Source organism: Bombina bombina, chromosome 6 (assembly GCF_027579735.1).
Source record: "Bombina bombina isolate aBomBom1 chromosome 6, aBomBom1.pri, whole genome shotgun sequence".
Taxonomy (NCBI): Eukaryota; Metazoa; Chordata; class Amphibia; order Anura; family Bombinatoridae; genus Bombina; species Bombina bombina.
In genome coordinates, this window is record NC_069504.1 from 76873113 (window position 1) to 76893957 (window position 20845).

General features: G+C 38.5%; 1 protein-coding gene across 1 annotated transcript in view; it reads left to right on the plus strand.

The window, feature by feature from the left end:
- Positions 1-20845, plus strand: part of CAMK1D (calcium/calmodulin dependent protein kinase ID) — a 782349-nt gene that overhangs the window by 700759 nt on the left and 60745 nt on the right. Inside the window, exons 7-8 of the mRNA XM_053716475.1 lie at positions 1165-1277; positions 16175-16253. Coding sequence (XP_053572450.1) covers positions 1165-1277; positions 16175-16253 — 192 coding nt within the window. The remainder of the gene's footprint in view (positions 1-1164; positions 1278-16174; positions 16254-20845) is intronic.

The following is a 20845-nucleotide window of genomic DNA, read 5'->3' on the forward strand; positions in this document are numbered from 1 at the left end:
GAGTTACAGGAGAGGAAAAAAACACCAGAGTTCAGTGAATAGTGTGCAGATTGACAGGGACTCTATTCACGTACCAAAAGAGAGTTACAGGAGAGGAAAAAACACCAGAGTGCAGTGTATAGTGTGCAGATTGACAGGGACTCTATTCACGTACCTGAAAGTAGAAGAGAGAGAATAGGGTTAGCGTGATGTAGTGTCCATTTCTTCAGCAGATGTCAATAGGCAGCATGTTGTCTTAATAAGGAGCACTGTGGTGAGTACTGAGTATAATTATTGCATAATTCTTTTCTTAATGCCTCACTTATAAAATGTGAACATATGTTGTTGTAACAATGCACACTGCCCAGGCAATGTACAGCCTGAATGTTATAAAAATCTCCATGATGGTTTGTGTATGTTTTGTCATCTACCCTCTACAAGACAAGGAAGGGTTATTTGAGAATTTTAAGGTGGACAAAGCACTTAAAGGGACAGTAATAGTCATAATTAGACATTCATGATTCAGACAGAACATACAATTTTAAACAACTTTCCATTTTACTTCTATTATTTAATTAGCTTCCTTCTCTTGTTATCCTTTGTTGAAGGGTAAGCTAGCTGTGTGCTAGATACTGATTGGTGGCTGCATATATATACCGATTGCCATTGGTTCACCTATGTGTTCAGTTAGAAACCAGTAGTGCATTGCTGCTCCTTCAACTAATGATACCAAGAGAATAAAGCACATTTTATATTAGAAGAAAACTAGAAAAAATAGTTTGTTCTACCTAAATCATGAAAGAAAAATGTTGGGTTTCATGTTGTGTCGAACAATCCTGGTGTTGAGTGTTATTGTTATAATATGAACTGGTGTTTGTGCACTTGTGGCTTTGTAAGCAGGAGAATATGTATCTATATAAAGTCTATATAACCGTTTTGCACCCATGGTACCGTTTGTGACATTATTCCTATATACAATGGTACCGTTTGTGACATTATTCCTATATACAATGGGACCGTTTGTGACATTATTCCTATATACAATGGTACCGTTTGTGACATTATTCCTATATACAATGGTACCGTTTGTGACATTATTCCTATATACAATGGTACCGTTTGTGACATTATTCCTATATACAATGGTACCGTTTGTGACATTATTCCCTGTCTCTTATCTTTCAGACTCTGCGGTTATCCACCATTCTATGATGAAAATGATTCTAAACTATTTGAGCAGATTTTAAAGGCTGATTATGAGTTTGATTCTCCGTATTGGGACGATATCTCAGATTCTGGTGAGTACAACAGAAATATTCTAGAATTCTCACTTCATGTATTTGTTTGTGACATTAAAAACTCTTAACGACAGTTGAAACATTACAATATGCTTATTTTGATGTTAAAAGGACATAAACGTACAAATCGAAAATGTTCTTATATGTAATCTTATTCTAGAGTACCAATGCTCTACTGGGAGCTAGCTGAACACATCTGCTGAGCCAATGACCATAGGGCATACCGGGCATTTGCCCGGTGGGCCACCGGTTATCTTAGCCCCTCCCACTATTACCACTCATACTGCGTGCCCCAATTTTTTTCTCTTGCATACAGCGGCCGTGAGACAACATTGCAAGTAAGCAGATGCTCTCAGTCTCACGGCCGCTGTATGTAAGTCTGTCACTGCAGACTGTGTCCGCTGCTCACTCACGGTCCTCCTCCCATCCTTGGCCGCTGGCGTCCGCATCAGTAGTACTGTAGCAGCATGTCTCTTGCATACAGTGGCCGTAAATTGTAAGCAGATGCTCTCAGTCTCACGACCGCTGTAGTAAGTCTGGAGTGTCTGACTGTGTCCCCTGTAGGCGGTATGGCCGTTTAACAATGCTGCAAAATTTACAAATAATATGTGAAAAAGTATTATTTGTAAATTTTGCAACACTGTTAAACGGCCATACCGCCTTATAAGGAGCAGGGTACACAGTCAGACACTCCAGACTTACATACAGCGCAGCGGCCGTGAGACTGAGAACATCTGCTTACAATTTTGCCTCATGGGCTGCCGCTGTATGCAAGAGACATGCTGCTACAGTACTACTGATGCGGACGCCAGCGGCCAAGGGTGGGAGGAGGACCGTGAGTGAGCAGCACACACAATCTGCAGTGACAGACTTACATACAGCGGCCGTGAGACTGAGAGCATCTGCTTACAATTTTGCCTCACGGGCGGCCACTGTATGCAAGAGACATGCTGCTACAGTACTACTGATGCGGACGCCAGCGGCCAAGGGTGGGAGGAGGACCGTGAGTGAGCAGCACACACAATCTGCAGTGACAGACTTACATACAGCGGCCGTGAGACTGAGAGCATCTGCTTACTTGCAATGTTGTCTCACGGCCGCTGTATGCAAGAGACATGCCATGCTACTAATGATGCGGGCAGCCATGGGTCGGGTGGGAGGAGCAGAAGGGGCCTCCGAGATCTGTGCTGGCCTGCTGCTGGCTGGGAGCCGGAATTAAAAGGGAGAACTGAGAACATGTGACCTCCCGCTCCCTCATCACTTCCTCCCTGTGTATCCGCGCACAGGAGGGAATAGACAGCCTGCACACTCAAGCTTAAGTTTACTGGGGGTGGGGAACCACAATTTTCAGAGACTCATTACTTCTTGAAATGTGAATTTCTGGTAGGCAAATTACAAAACGAAAGTTTAGTGGAAATGTTATTTAAATGGTTTTATTTGTATTTTTATTTTTTATTTTACAGTATATATTGACATTTGGGGTTTAAAATTACTTGACTATACTGTATTTATTTTGTGGGTATGTGTCAATGAATACCACAGCCACAATGTAACCAGTGCATATTGGGCCCTTTTACTACCTTCATGGCGCCTTTTCCCATTGGCAATGGCAACAAACAGAAAGCACTATTTCCATCCCTAGCTATAACCCTAAACCTAATCCTCACCCTAATTCCAATCCTAGCCATTACCCTAAACCTAAGCATAACCTCATACACTAATCCTTACCCTGGTTCTTACCCTAATTCCAACCATAACCCTAACCCCATACACTAATCCCCTGATGCTTACCCTAATTCCAACCCTAGCCATTACCCTAAGCCTAAACTCATACACTAATCCTAACCCTGGTTCTTACCCTAATTCCAACTATAACCCTAACCCCATACACTTATCCCCTGGTGCTTCCCCTAATTCCAATCTCCGGTAACTGCAATGTAAACAAAACCGCATGTTATGATGCGAATATGGGAGTGTGTTATTTGGACCAATCATGTCCGTCTTATTGTTTTTTCACACCTATTAGCCAATCGGGAGCCAAGTCCGCCCGTCAATTGGCCTATTGATGCTTGTGATGTTTGAAAGCACGCCTACCAAGATGTCTTGGTGTATTTTACATTGTAATCGCACCTTATTATGGAGCTGGTTACGATATGATTCTAAGGGTTATTGCACAAATTGGGCAGATGTGTACCTTCATATTATAATTGTGAGTTTTAGTAATTGTGCTTTATTATCAAAATTAATATGATTTAAATCTGGATGTTATGTGCAGATGTTCCACCACATTACTAGTATAGTTTGGCTGCTGGGGATACTGTCCTCACATATATAGTACACACTGGTATTAAGGCTATTGGATTTGTCTTTCTTATGTTTGGCACATATCTACTAACTCTGAATATAGACTTACACATAGCCAGCATGTATTTTATAGATGAATAAGAAAAAGGCCACAATTGTAATGAGATACATCTTTTAAGAGTAGAGGTTATTTATTCTATGGTTAATTTCCCAAGTTATACGTCACATAAATATTGATGTACTCACCCATTGTTACTAGCATATCATTGAAGGGTGTGTTATGTGTAGAGATACTACAGAGCAATTATTTCAGACTTATTTTGAGTGTATTTTCATACTGGGGGGGTAGTTATCAACGTGTCTATTTTACCTGTCTTCGCCGGCCCAATACGCCCGCCTAAGCTCGCCTCACATCGCCGCCGCGGACCTGCAAAAATTCGCCTAAGTTATCAAAAAAGCTGTCAAAAAGCTGCGCACCAAGTACGGGGCGATGAGCAGCGGACTGTGAGAGTTATCACTCATCCGATCTCGCTGCTCTTCGGCTTTTTTACAGCTTTATTGCTAGCCTGTCACTATTCATGCCTGTCACTAAGCACCCGCACTAAACTACACTGTTCTACCCCCTATACCGGCGCTCCCGGAGCCCCCCGCAACTAAATAAAGTTACTAACCCCTAAACTGCCACTCCTAGACCCCGCCGCAACTCTTATAAATGTATTAACCCCTAAACCGCCGCTCCTAGACCCCGCCACAACTCTTATAAATGTATTAACCCCTAAACCGCCGCTCCCGGACACCACTGCCACCTACATTATACCTAGTAACCCCTATCCTGCCCCCCTATACCGTCGCCCTCTATAATAAAGTTATTAACCCCTATCCTGCTGATCCCGCACCTCGCCGCAACTAAATAAATAGTTTAACCCCTAAACCGCCGCTCCCTGACCCCGCCGCAACCTATATTAAATTTATTAACCCCTATCCTGCCCCCCCACACCATCGCCACCTATAATAAATTTATTAACCCCTATCCTGCCCCCCCTACACCGCCGCCACTGTAATAAAATTATTAACCCCTAAACCTAAGTCTAACACTAACCCTAACACCCACCTAACTTAAATATTAATTAAATAAATCTAAATAATATTTCTATTATGAACTAAATTAATCCTATTTAAAACTAAATACTTACCTTTAAAATAAACCCTAATATAGCTACAATATAAATAATAATTATATTGTAGCTATCTTAGGATTTATTTTTATTTTACAGGCAAATTTCAATTTATTTTAACTAGGTACAATAGCTATTAAATAGTTATTAACTATTTAATAGCTTACCTAGCTAAAATAAAGAGAAATTAACCTGTAAAATAAAAACTAACCTAAGTTACAATTACACCTAACACTACACTATACTTAAATAAATTATTCCTATTTAAAACTAAATACTTACCTGTAAAATAAACCCTAAGATAGCTACAATGTAATTAATAATTACATTGTAGCTATCTTAGGATTTATATTTATTTTACAGGTAACTTTGTATTTATTTTAGCTAGTTAGAATAGTTATTAAATAGTTATTAACTATTTAATAACTACCTAGCTAAAATAAATACAAAATTAATTAAATAAATTAACTACAAATAACTACAATTAAATACAATTACATAAACTAACTAAAGTACAAAAAATAAAAAAAGCTAAGTTACAAAAAATAAAAAAAATAAGTTACAAACATTTAAAAAATATTACAACAATTTTAAGCTACTTACACCTAATCTAAGCCCCCTAATAAAATAACAAACCCCCCCAAAATAAAAAATGCCCTACCCTATTCTAAATTTAAAAAGTTCAAAGCTCTTTTACCTTACCAGCCCTTAAAAGGGCCATTTGTGGGGCATGCCCCAAATAATTCAGCTCTTTTGCCTGTAAAAGAAAAATACAACCCCCCCCCCCCAACATTAAAACCCACCACCCACATACCCCTAATCTAACCCAAACCCCCCTTAAAATAACCTAACACTAATCCCCTGAAGATCATCCTACCTTGAGTCGTCTTCACTCAGCCGAGCAGCGATGGAAACGAAGAGGAGACCCGGAGCGGCAGAAGTTATCCTCCAAGCGGCGCTGAAGAAATCTTCCATCCGATGAAGTGATCCTCCAAGCGGCGCTGAAGAAGTCTTCCATCCGGGCGATGTCATCTTCCAAGAGGCGCTGAAGAAGTCTTCTATCCGGGCGATGTCATCTTCCAAGCGGGGTCTTCAATCTTCATCCCGCCGACACGGAACATCCTTCTTTACCGACGGACTACCGACGAATGAAGGCTCCTTTAAGGGACGTCATCCAAGATGGCGTCCCTTCAATTCCGATTGGCTGATAGGATTCTATCAGCCAATCGGAATTAAGGTAGGAAAAATCTGATTGGCTGATTGAATCAGCCAATCATATTCAAGTTCAATCCGATTGGCTGATCCAATCAGCCAATCAGATTGAGCTCGCATTGTGTGCGGAACATCTGGAGTGACGTAAGAATCGATCTGTGTCGGACTGAGTCCGGCGGATCGAAGTTTACGTCACAAAATTCTACTTTTCCCGGTCTCTAGCCTTTGATAACTTAGGCGAATCAGCCTCGCCACAAATACGCTGCGGAATTCCAGCGTATTTGAGGTTGACGGCTTGATAACTAGGCCCCTGGGACTCTTGTCCTTATTATGTGATATATATATCTTGCTTCACGAAGTCATTAGATGCATGACCCATGTAGTTCATGTAGGGAGGGTGGGAGTTTCCTCACACTTCCAGCTCAGATAATATTTGGTACCCACTTCCTCCTATGTACCTGTTTATCCCTTACGTCTGACTTTTCACACTGTTGTTTGTACTTCATGCCTAACGCTTCAATAAAAAAAATATTTAAACAATTTGGTAAATTGGTTTCTCATCATCACTTTGTATTTGTTAATTAAACCCATTTGCCAATGACTTACAGTATGTGCCCATCCCTGTTTGTCTAGTGCTTAAAAAATACTATTTGTCACCAAAATTAAACTAAAAAGTTTTTTTGTGTCACTTGAGCTTTGCTGCAGAACAAGAACAAATGAGGTGATATTTTGTTGTTTTGATTCAGTTATTCCTGGCAGGTTTACTCACTGGCACCCCAGAGCTATTGGCTGCTCTGCTTTTCTCTTTATGAAGCAAACATTCTTTATGCGCTACACCAATAGTGGGTGTAGATGTCTAGCACTGTGGAATCTATTGGCGCTCTACAAATAAACGATAATAATAGTAAAAATCTGCTTTAAAGGTAATCTGAAAAATGTGCTACTAATATTCCTGAGTAATGAGTCAATACTTGTTAAACAGAAAGGGATTTAGAATAGTTCAGGAGTTTATGCAAACGTCCATATTTATGTGATGACATCACCTGTGTATAAACAATGCAAGATGGTGACTTACTTTATCATAAGGTTAAAATTTAGTGCAATTTCCTTAGGCCTCGTTCCAATTAATAAGAATTTCTGTGCTATGTATGTCATTGCTTTTTTTTTATTTTAAAGCCATCTCTTGACCTTGAAACTATGTTCGGCTTGTATCTAACAGCATAGCTTGATTGTTTGCATATCTTTTTTAAAAGGGCATAATAGTGCAAAATTAAATTTTATTATTGCACTGATGCTTGCATGTAACTATGTGTTTAACTGCTGCACGGGTTTAACATATATGTGTAGCCACCAATCACCAGTTAGCTCCCAGTGGTGTGTGCTGCTCCTGAGTCTACCTAGGTATGCTTTTCAACAAAGGATACCAAAGGAACAATGTCAATTTGATAATAGAAGTAAATTGAAAATTCTCTTAAAATTGCCTGCTTTATCCGATCCATGAAAGTTTATTTTGTGATTTAGATAGAGAATACAATTTTAAACAACTTTCTAATTTGCTTCTATTATATCATTTTCTTCATTCTCTTGGTATCCTTTGTTAAAGCAGCAATACACTACTGGGGGCTAGCTGAGTGCACTGGGTGAGCCAATAAGATGAGGCATATATATGCAACCGCCAATCAGCAGCTCCTGGTTCTACCTAGGTATGCTTTTCAACATAAGGATATCAGAAAACAAGACAAATTATATAATATTATTAAGTTGGACAGTTGTTTAAAATAACAAGCTCTATCTGAATAATTAAAGGAAAAAATTGTGTTTCATGTCCCTTTAATGTTTTGCACATTCTCAGATTGCATGTTTATAAATTTGTTGATTAGTTTGATAAAATTTAAAAATACAGCTAAAATCACACACTATATAATTTCTACAGAAATATGACCATCAGCCTATTCATTTTAATTATAAAATTATTCAATATTCTGTGAATTTGTTAATTGCACATATCATGAACTGGTGTTGTTTTGGCAGTATTTGTTTTGCATATCTTTTCTCACATATCCTCTATTATTATTTTTTTCTTTATTCCAGAATTTATGTGCATATTCATTTTTTTTCTTTGAGATTTGTATCATTTTTGTAAGACATTACTATAAAGTGTGGAATTGCTTTATATTCACCACTTCCATGTAAACTTATCAAGCTGAAGGCAGACACGTTGTCAAGTAGAGAACCTGACCGTCCTGCAATCGCCACTTGGGATGCAGAATTGCTTGGCGATATGTAATATTGCACAGGAGCTCTCTTGTGCAAGCCCGCTCCTGCTTTTGAAGAACCAATCACACAAGAGCAAAGCCTGTCAATCACCATGATAAATCCCAGTAGCATATTGCTGCTCTGGAAATTACTTTAAATACAGTGGGTCAAAAAAGTATTTAGTCAGCCACCAATTGTGCAAATTCTCCCACTTAAGAAGATGAGAGAGGCCTGTAATTTTCATCATATGTATACCTCAACTATGAGAGACAAAATGTGGAAACAAATCCAGACAATCACATTGTCTGATGTCTGATTTGGAAATAATTTATTTGCATATTATGGTGGAAAATAAGTATTTGGTCACCTACAAACAAGCAAGATTTCTGGCTCTCACAGACCTGTATCTTCTTCTTTAAGAGGCTCATCTGTCCTCCACTCATTACCTGTATTAATGGCACCTGTTTGAACTTGTTATCAGTTTAAAAGACACCTGTCCACAACCTCGAAAAGTCAAACTCCAAACTCCACTATGGTGAAGACCAAAGAGCTGTCGAAGGACACCAGAAACAAAATTGTTGACCTGCACCAGGCTGGGAAGACTGAATCTGCAATAGGCAAGCAGCTTGGTGTGAAGAAATCAACTGTGGGAGCAATAATTAGAAAATAGAAGACATACAAGACCACTGATAATCTCCCTCGATCTGGGGCTCCACGCAAGATCTCACCCCATGGGGTCAAAATGATCACAAGAACGGTGAGCAAACATCCCAGAACCACACGGGGGGACCTAGTGAATGACCTGCAGAGAGCTGGGACCAACGTAACAAAGGCTACCATCAGTAACACACTACGCCGCCAGGGACTCAGATCCTGCAGTGCCAGACGTGTCCCCCTGCTTAAGCCAGTACATGTCCGGGCCCGTCTGAAGTATGCTAGAGAGCATTTGTATGATCCAGAAGCGGATTGGGAGAATGTCATATGGTCAGATGAAACCAAAGTAGAACTGTTTGGTAGAAACACAACTCGTTGTGTTTGGAGGAGAGAGAATGCTGAGTTGCAACCAAAGAACACCATACCTACTGTGAAGCATGGGGTGGCAACATCATGCTTTGGGGCTGTTTCTCTACAAAGCGAACAGGACGACTAATCCGTGTACATGAAAAAATGAATGGGGCTATGTATCGTGAGATTTTGAGTGCAAACCTCCTTCCATCAGCAAGGACATTGAAGATGAAACGTGGCTGGGTCTTTCAGCATGACAATGATCCCAAACACACCGCCCGGGCAACGAAGGAGTGGCTTCGTAAGAAGCATTTCCAGGTCCTGGAGTGGCCTAGCCAGTCTCCAGATCTCAACCCCATAGAAAACCTTTGGAGGGAGTTGAAGGTCCGTGTTGCCCAGGGACTGCCCCAAAACATCACTGCTCTAGAGGAGATCTGCATGCAGGAATGGGCCAACATACCAGCAACAGTGTGTGACAACCTTGTGAAGACTTACAGAAAACGTTTGACTTCTGTCATTGCCAACAAAGGATATATAACAAAGTATTGAGATGAACTTTTGATATTGACCAAATACGTATTTTCCACCATAATTTGCAAATAAATTCTTTCCAGATCAGACAATGTGATTGTCTGGATTTGTTTCCACATTTTGTCTCTCATAGTTGAGGTATACCTATGATGAAAATTACAGGCCTCTCTCATCTTCTTAAGTGGGGGAGCTTGCACAATTGGTGGCTGACTAAATACTTTTTTGCCCCACTGTATTTAAAGTAATTTCCAGAGCAGCAATATGCACTGTATTTTGTATACTAGTCCTTAAGCCCATGTACACGGGCCCAAATCCCCATCCACTTGGATCTCCTCTCCTTCCCCTTCCCTGCCGCTCTCAAACATACTTTTATAATATAGGATTTGTATTAGCATTAGCAGCTACGCACGGGATTGCAACAGATCTGTGTATAAAATAAAGCATTATCATATGTCTATCGGACCTCATCCGACAGTGCGGATCAGGTCCGACAGACATCGCTGAATGCGGAGAACAATACGCTCTCCATATTCAGCATTGAACCAGCAGCTCACAAGAGCTGCTGGTGCAACGCCGCCCCCTGCAGACTCGCGGCCAATCGGCTGCCAGCAGGGGGTGTCAATCAACCCGATCGTACTTGATCTGGTTGTATTGTGGCAATTCCTGTCCACCTGCTCAGAGCAGGCGTACAGGGTTATGGAGCAGCGGTCTTTAGACCGCTGCTTCATAACTGCTGTTTCTGTCGAATCTGAAGACTCGCCAGAAACACGGCCCTTCTTTAGACCGCTGCTTCATAACTGCTGTTTCTGTCGAGTCTGAAGACTCGCCAGAAACACGGCCCTTCAAGCTCCATTCGGAGCTTGATAAATGGGCCCCTTTATGTGTAAATTTGCAGGGTCTTCCAAATCCAGAGCAGTCCAGGGATACGCCCTTTAAAAATCCACTTGTTTATGCTTACCTGGAATAAATTCACCTCCAACATCTCTACATTCTCAAGTCTCACCAATACCAATGTTATTATTTGCACCCGATCCACTTAAGTACACACACCTTACTATTAGTTGATGTAATCCTATATAGAAATGGGATAGACTGCTGCTTCTGAACCTGTCTCTTAGCTGGCGGAGTAAAATCACCCCGGACACATTCACCTAGGGTGATTGACAGTCCCTACTCACATGCCATTGGGCTAGCGTAAGCAAGGCGTGGCATTGCACAAGCAGACGTGATCCTGGGTAGACAGGTTTGCGGAAGCAAACCCTGTCCGTCCGGGCTTTGTTAAATGGGGCTCATAATGGGGTTGTAGTTGTCAGGAAAGTAATTTATTTTTTATTAATGCCTCAGAAATTATTCACATTACATAAGATCTGCACGAAAAATAAATGTTTTAAAACTTTTATTTTGTTAGAAAATATAAAAATTTTGCAAGCCTGGGACACACCCCTTGAAAAGCATTTGGATAGTTTTTAGCTTACTTTTGCTGTAGCCAATTAGGGGCAGATAGAAAAAAGGCTTCTGCACATATCATCCAATCACTGTGCTGATTGTAGGAATGTCAGGGGTTTGCAGTCTATGGAATTAACGTCAGACTCGCTGGGGAGTGGAAACTCTTCAATTTTCAGTTCATTTACAGCAAAAGCAGGCAAAATAAATAATGCTACGTGTGCATAGATTGTACCTGCCACCATTTTAGTAGTAACATAGTAACATAGTAACATAGTAGATAAGGTTGAAAAAAAGACTGAAGTCCATCGAGTTCAACCTATACAAATCTAAAATACTTACAAAAAGCTCCAGTTAAGCTTAAATAACCCCATTAAAATGTGACCCATTTAATACTAGCAATCATATCCATGAATTTTGTTAGTATACAGAAACTTATCCAGACTATTTTTAAATGTATCTATGGTATTGGCATTCACTACCTCCTTTGGTAATGAGTTCCACAATTTTATTGCTCTCACAGTGAAAAAACATTTCCGTTGCAGGAGATTAAATCTCCTTTCCTCCAACCTTAAATTATGACCTCTTGTCAGAAACAATTTTCTTGGAATAAACAGAGCTTCTGCCATCTCTGTATATGGGCCTTGAATATATTTATATAAAGTAATCATGTCACCTCTCAAGCGCCTTTTTTCTAAAGAAAACAGACCCAGTTTGGCTAGCCTCTCCTCATAGGTTAATTTCTCCAATCCCCGTATTAGCTTTGTGGCCCTTCTCTGAACTTTTTCTAGTTCTGCAATATCTTTTTTAGCAATTGGTCAGCAGAACTGCACTCCAAACTCAAGGTGAGGTCTTACCAGGGCTTTATATAATGACAGAATTATGCTTTCCTCCCTTGAATCAATACCTCTTTTAATACATGCTAGTATCTTATTAGCCTTTGAAGCCGCTGCCCTGCATTGTGCACCCATCTTTAGCTTGTTATCTATTACTACTCCCAAATCCCTTTCCTCCTGTGTTTGGCTAAGTCTTGTCCCATTTAAAAAATACGTAGCCTGCTTATTTTTACTTCCAAAATGTAGAACCTTGCATTTTTCCGTATTAAATCTCATTTTCCATTCACTTGCCCATAGTTCTAATTTTAGCAAATCCCTTTGTAAAGACAGTTCGTCCTGCTCTGACCTTATGACCTTACTTAACTTAGTATCATCTGCAAAAATAGAGATGTCGCTATTTAATCCTTGCTCCAAGTCATTTATAAAAATATTAAAAAGAACAGGGCCCAGTACTGATCCCTGGGGGACGCCACTGATTACCTTTGTCCAATCTGAGTATGATCCATTTACTACTACTCGTTGCTCCCTATCTTTTATCCAGTTATTTATCCATGAGCTAACATTTTCAGCTATTCCCAGTCCCTTAATTTTGTGCATTAATCTCTCATGTGGCACTGTATCAAATGCCTTTGCAAAATCTAAGTATATCACATCCACTGATTCCCCTTTATCTATATTTTGACTTACTTCCTCGTAGAATCTAATCAGATTAGTTTGACATGATCTATTTCTCCTAAAGCCATGCTGATTAGAACTCATAATCTTGTTTACACGAATATGCTCATCAATATAATCCCTTATAATCCCTTCAAATATCTTCCCCACTATTGATGTCAGACTAACTGGTCTATAGCTTCCTGGATCATCCCTGCTTCCCTTTTTGAAGAGTGGCACCACATCAGCTTTACGCCAATCCTGGGGTACCATGCCTGAGGATAATGAGTCTTGAAAAATTAAGAGTAAAGGTTTGTCTATAACAGTGCTAAATTCCCTCAACACCCTTGGGTGTATTCCATCTGGGCCTGGAGTTTTATTTACCTTAATATTTTCCAGTTTTTTCCTGATATCCTCTAAACAAAACCCAGTTAGTGGTATGGACTGGCATGTTCTATTATGTTCAAAAGTATCATTCAATGGTTCTTCTCTTGTGTATACTGAAGAAAAAAACTGGTTTAGTACCTCAGCCTTCTCCCTGTCATTATTTATCATGCTACCCTCCACACATTTTAATGTACCTATATTATCCTTCTTAGATTGTTTGCTATTTATGTACTTAAAGAACCTTTTAGGGTTAGACTTAGAATCCTTAGCAATTAATTTTTCATTTTCAATTTTGGCTAATTTGATTGCTTTTTTGCATGCTTTGTTACATTCCTTATAAATATTGTATGCTGAGTCTGTACTATTTTCTTTTAATAATTTAAATGCCCTACGTTTTTTCCTAATTTCTCTTAACACATTTTTATTTAGCCATAATGGCTTTGTTTTTTTATTTTTACTTTTATAACCATATGGTATGTGTTGATATGTATATTTATTTAACACATTTTTAAATATTATCCATTTATTCTCTGTATTTTTATTAGAAAATACATTGTCCCAATTTATATTATTTAATGATTTCCTTAAATCGTTGAATTTTGCTTTCTTGAAATTAAAAGTCTTAGTTAAGCCTTTAAAACACTGCATATGAAAAGAGATTTCAAATGTGACCATGTTATGATCACTGTTACCCAAATGTTCTTTAACTTCTATGTTTGATATTATATCTGTATTATTTGATAGCACTAAATCCAATATAGCTTTACTCCTAGTTGGCTCCTCTATTAATTGTGACAAGAAGTTATCCCTGAGAACATTTAAAAATCTATCCCCCTTAGCTGAATTACTAGTTTCATTGGCCCAGTTTATATCAGGGTAGTTAAAATCTCCCATAATTACAGCACTGTTATTAGCAGCCTTACCTATTTGGATAAGTAGTTGAGTTTCCTCCGGGTCACTAATGTTGGGAGGCTTGTAGCATGTTCCTAGTAATATTTTTTTAGGATTTTTCCCCCCACTCTTTATTTCAACCCACAGGGTCTCTACATTGTCACCTGTATCATAAATATCTTCCCTTATTGTAGGTTTAAGGTTAGGTTTAATATACATGCAGATTCCTCCACCCCTTTTATTATTCCTGTCCCTCCTAAATAATGTATACCCCTCTAAGTTAACTGCCCAGTCATGTGAATCATCCCACCAAGTTTCAGTTATACTGATAACATCATAGTCCTCTTCTGCAACTAAGAGCGTCAGCTCCCCCATTTTACCTGTCATGCTTCTTGCATTTGTTGTCATACATTTAATTTTCATGTGATTTCTGCTGCTACTCTGTGTGCTTTCCTCTATATTTTCTAATGTGACATTTCTTAAGTCATCCCTTCCTTGAGATATTAAGGGATTGTCATATTCACAGACTGATCTCTCTGTTCTATTTTGTTCTAATTGACCCTCCCCCCCTTTGCCTAGTTTAAAAGGTTCTCTAAACGTGCTACCATCCTTTCCCCCAACACACCTGCACCCATGTCATTCAGGTGCTCTAATAATATTATTTGTTTATTGCACACATGAGATCTGACCCTTTTGTTTCAGGTTTGTGGTGCAAGGCTAAAATCTGTCATTCCGTCCACTTGTTCAGTATAAACACATTAAAGGGATATTCCAGCCAAAACTGGAATCTACATGGATGCATTTGAGTTTTGAATAGAAGCATTTTGTTATATACATGTACAGGTATACCCCGAAGCCCCGCTGAAAACCGCCTTAAAGTGAAACAAGGCAGTTTTAGCTTTCTTTTCACTTGAAAAACTTGAAAACATGTTTGAACTAACATATATTAGGGGTGCAATAGTGCTACATTTAGTTTAACACTAGCACAGCACAGTATTCAATTAGTATTCAATGAAAAATGTACCTGTAAAATAGTGGCAATTACTGTAGTACAATTTGCCAGACTATAGCACTGAGACACAGATTGCACTGCAATGCTGTAAACAGAGTGAACTAATGATAACAAAATGGTGCCAGTCACTTTTCTCGCAATCTCACAATGATTACATCACTATTTCAAAATCCTTGGAGGTTGAACTTCAGCTCCACAAAACGCTGTATTAGTGAAGCGCTGTAAAGTGAGGTATACCTGTATTAGGAAAAATGCTTCTAACAAAAGCTATAGCTGTTTCAAATGTGTATTTAAGTATGCACCTTGCACCAGCATTTTAAACTCAGCACTTACTCAGAGAGCCTAAGGTTCTTGTATCATCTGGTAATGACTTAATTTGTTAATTGCTAACATGATTACAAACCTTTACTGGAGCTCTGAACAGCTGCAGTATTTAAAATGCTGGTGCACTGAGAATATCTAGCTATGCTTCACATACACGTGCAGAGAAAAATGTTAACAGTCATAACATTTACTAGAAGCATTTTTGCCAATACATTTATATCGCAAATATGTTTATATTCAAAGATTTAATTCCGAAATATCCCTTTAAGGGCTTGATTTATCAAGCCTTCTCCTCCCTACGACTGCAGATTCTCACAAGAGAACCGTAAGTCATAAATTATCAAGCAGTGGTCATCAGACCGCTGCTTCCTACTCTCTTCCCCACCTCTTAGGTGGAGTTTTTCAATTTCGTCGGTCTCGTCCGCACCTGATTGGCTGTGCGCGGGCAGGATTGCATGTGAGTGTGAAATAGTGCTCTTGTGCAATGTTACATTCCAGCAGCGGATTGCTGCCTGTCAGAGACGAGCTGGGGCGGCTAGGGGCGAATATATACACCCCTGTCCGCCGTTGCTTGATAAATCAAGCCCTAAGAGTACTGCAGCTTCATTGACTAAACAAGCTAATAAATCAGATGAACAGCCATAAGATACATTTATTACCCAACAGATTTGTATTATGTATTAAATAACAGTTCTGGATGTAACTGGCAAAGCAATCTTAAGATGCCAGATATTAGTCATTAGTTGTAGTTTATCGTTTATTTCATGTTGTGTACAGAAATGTGATGTTATAATTGTCACTCTCAGATAGCAGCTGTGGCACATCATAAAACTGAGAGAGCTGTTCACTTCTTTTGTCTTTCTCTAGCTAAAGACTTTATTGGTCATTTGATGGAGAAGGATCCCAGCAGGAGATACACCTGTGAGCAGGCGCTGCGACATCCATGGTAAGTTTCACTCTCTGTTTATAAAGTGGCGCCTGTTTTTTTTGTTTGTTTGTTTGTTTGTTTGTTTTTAATTTTAATAAAGCAATACTACTGTTCACTGATGTTTTAAACTTTTTTTTTTTTTTTTTAAAGGAATCTTGCTTAAAGGGATATGAATAAATATTTTGTGATTCAGACGATTGGTTGAATTATCAAGCTCCGAATGGAGCTTTATGCCGAAACTGCAGTTATGAAGCAATGGTCTAAAGACCGCTGCTCCAAAACTTGTCCGTCTGCTCTGAGTCCGTGGACGTCAATCCGCCCAATCCTATACGATCAGGCTGATCGACACCCCCTTCTAGCAAGGGGCGGCATTCCACAAGCATTTCACAAGAACTGCTTGTGCAATGATAAATACCAATAGCGTATACTGCTGTCGGCATTTATCGATGTGCGGCGGACATGAAACGCTACAGCCGATCATGTCCGCTTGCACTATGATAAATTGGCCCCAGAGCATACAATTTTAAAATAGTTTCTAATTTGCTTCTATTATAAAATTTGCTTCATTCCCATGATATTCTGTGTTGAAGAGATAACTAGGTAAGTGTCTGGAGCACTATATAGCAGGAAATAGTGCTGCCCTCTAGTGCTCTTGAGACAGATACGGATAGGGTATAGCGCTAGACCAAAAACCTACTTAGCCTCACTTAAGGTTATTGTCTCCTCCCTAGACAATAGAGAATTAAGAATATAAAATCAGTGGATATAGGAGGCGCTATAGAGCCGTAGGATATATAGATATAAATAAATGTAAAATTCACTGTATCGTGACCAGTTAAAACATTCAAAAAATTAAAAATCCAAAAATCCCAATGACCCTTAAGGGATACGTTAAAATACTATTTATGTGCAAAATCTGTGATAAAAAATCGGTGATAATTAAAAATAAAGGAAAATATCTACGTATATATAGATATACAAACAATTTATCCAAGTGAAAAATCAAAGTGAAATAAATGCAGTATCAAAGTGCAATCAATGATCAAGTGACAATAATTAGTAAAACACAGATGTGATATTTAATAAGTCAATGCATAAAAGGTTGACACAAACAATCCATATAACAATCAATCATACATAAAATAATGTAAAGTAATACCGGTTAAACATACACACTATACATAACCCCTCAGATTCCCCAAATCAAATGGGGCTGGCGGAGAACACCTATAATGACTGTGTTCTAATCTTGGTGTTAGTAGTTCAAGGGGATCCCCCAAAGAAGATGGTCCGGAATGACAATGTAGGTTTAATTATTGTAAATCCAAAGATATAAATGTTAATGTTTCTGAATGGTGCCGTTATATCCCCAGTCTTATTTGGTCACAAATAAAAGCCCACAATGGTATAGAGCTCCTTCCTTAATGTTCTCTTAGTTAAAGGCAATCAAGTATTTATAACTTAGCCGGGAGGCTCTCCTACCTTCTTACAAGTGTCTGCCAGCGATCTCCTTACCTGGCCCGACACTCCGGCTGCTCCTTTTGATGTCTGCTCAGCGAAAATCCCGTGAGTGACGTCACCCGGTTCCGGATCCTAGGTGACCACTTGCGCAAGTGTTTGTTTCCACAGGATGTCCTCTGTACGCCAGGGTACAGAGAGTTCACTTCAGCTTCGGTCCTCCAAATAATCGCAAACAGTAGCAGGTAAGTCCTCTACGCGTTTCAACCCCTTCTGGGTCTTTTTCAAGATGCTACTTCCTGCAACCTTTGCCCTTAAATCCACTCTCTGCACAGGTGATTCGCTATTGCTACAACACCTTTCCGCAGGTAACTATTTCTCATTTCTCTGTGTTTTACTAATTATTGTCACTTGATCATTGATTGCACTTTGATACTGCGTTTATTTCACTTTGATTTTTCACTTGGATAAATTGTTTTTATATCTATATATACGTAGATATTTTCCTTTATTTTTAATTATCACCGATTTTTTACCACAGATTTTGCACATAAATAGTATTTTAACGTATCCCTTAAGGGTCATTGGGATTTTTGGATTTTTAATTTTTTGAATGTTTTAACTGGTCACGATACAGTGAATTTTACATTTATTTATATCTATATATCCTACGGCTCTATAGCGCCTCCTATATCCACTGATTTTACATTCTAGTGCTCTTGCAAATGGATAACAATCTTGCAAAACTGCTGCCATATAGTGCTCCAGAAATGGGCCGGCTTCTGCGTTTTGACAAAAGATACCAAGAGAACAAAGAAACATTGATAATAGAGGTAAATTAGTTGTTATAAATCACATGATCTATCTGAATCATGAAAAATGATGGGTTTTGTATCCCTTTTAAATTGATATTGAAACCAAGAAGGATTGCAGGTTTGTTGCTTGTTAGCTGGGCAGCTTTCACAGTTAAAGGGCCATACAACTGCTGGGTCCCACTCTGGTTTTATGGTTTCTACTCACCACGCTATTGTTTGTGCTGCTGTGCTCAAGCTCTCTTATTTTAACCCCTTACAAGTTCTGCATCCTCACACTGGGCGCCACCATCTTGTACCCTGTGACAGAAGTGGTGCCCATACACCAATGTGATATTGTCTTCTAATCTGTACTATTCTCTTCACTTTATTGTGCACAATACAGAGCAGGAAGGTTATGATTTTATACAGGCGGCATTGCTCTATCGTTAGGGTTGCCATATTGCCCCTTTAAAGGAGGACACATGAAGAATACATATGTCAGGGTTTTGTAACTGTTATTCAAAAACCTTTCTTTAAAAAGCCTCTGGCATTTGTGTGGCTTACCTATGCAAACCTACCCAAAGTGCAAGGTACAGCTGTCACTCTCACAGGATACAACAATACGTGCGTACCAAGATGGCGGCACTCACTATAAAGATGTAAAGTTTTACCAGCTGGCTTCTGTAATGAGTCATAAATAAGTGAATTGTTTTTAAGAGAGCTGCAGGTACAGGAGGGAAACAATAAAACATGGTGAGTAGTAACTGATGTATTTGTACAGAAACAATTTAATGTCCCTTTAACTAGTAAAATGACACTTGTTTTATTACATGCAAATAAAATACTCTGTTTTAGACGTCAAAGAAAAATATTCAGTCCATTTAAGGGTTAATATTGTAATGGTTTGTACAGTTTACCCCTTATAGTGTCATAGAAGTTATACTGAAATCAAAATTTCAGGAGCCTACCTTAAAGGGCCATTAAACACTAAATAAATGCTACATTGAATGAAGCATTCAAAGAATAGATAAGTCTGAGAATAACATGTAGATGTATTTTTTAATGTTTCATTAGTTGTTTAAATAGTGACAAAATAAGTGTAGAAGTTTAGTGTCTGTAAAACAATGGGAGCTGCCATGTTGTAACTTAGGTTACCTTCTCTGCTGTGACCAATTAGGGACAGTTATAAATAGGTCACTAGAGTGTGCAGCCAATGGCTGTGTAGAATATAACAGTGTTCTGCACTTTATTTCTAACAGGAACTGAAAAGCTCACAATTTCAGAGTTAAATTACAGGAAAAGGGGGACAGTTTATATATATATATATATATATATATATATATATATATATATATATATATATATATATATATATATATATACATATATATATTTATATATATATATACTGTGTATATATATATATATTCTGTATATGATTTATCATTTTATATTACCATCTCAAAGTGTTTAATTTCCCTTTAAAAGTTTTATTAGTGTAAATGGTCGCAAATCTCATCAAACACCTAAGTTCAATTAGGGATGGGCAAATGTGTTGACAGTACAATACGTTTTGTCGACAAACGAATGTCGATAAGGAAAAAAAAAATAAAAAAATTGTTAAACAAATGTTGTTTCCATATTTCAAATGTTTCTTTCATTTTCGAATGTTCATAATGAGATTGAATATCCACATTTGAAATTTTGAATGTAACATTGATTTAACAAATACTACTCACAAGTTCAATTGTTCATGTTAGAGGGAGTTTAGTAAATTGATACATAATAGATACAAATATATTGATTACATTTTTTCTAATTCAAATATTGCTTCATTTGAGATAGCATTAGACTAGAGTGTTAGAATGTTAAACAAACATTCGAAATTTGAAACGAACTAACAAATGTATTAAAATTTGTTTCATTTTTCAAATGTTGTGAAGGCACAAGAGAGGACAATACTGAAAAATATATGTATTTGATTATACAAATATGCAGTATAATCAGAAATAAAAATTATCGGCTAGATTACGAGTTTTGCGTTAGGCTTTTTAACGCCCGCTGGTATTACGAGTCTTGCAGGTACAGGTGTACCGCTCACTTTTTTGGCTTGGAAATACCGCAAATCCATTTACGTAAATTGCGTATCCTCTTTTTTCAATGGGACTTGCATAGCGCTGGTATTACGAGTCTGCCAAAAAGTGAGTAGACCCTCTCCTGTCAAGACTGGTACCGCATTTTAAAGTCAGTAGTTAAGAGTTTTACACTACAACGCTGTAGCATAAAACTCTTAACTAAAGTGCTAAAAAGTACACTAACACCCATAAACTACCTATTAACCCCTAAACCGAGGCCCTC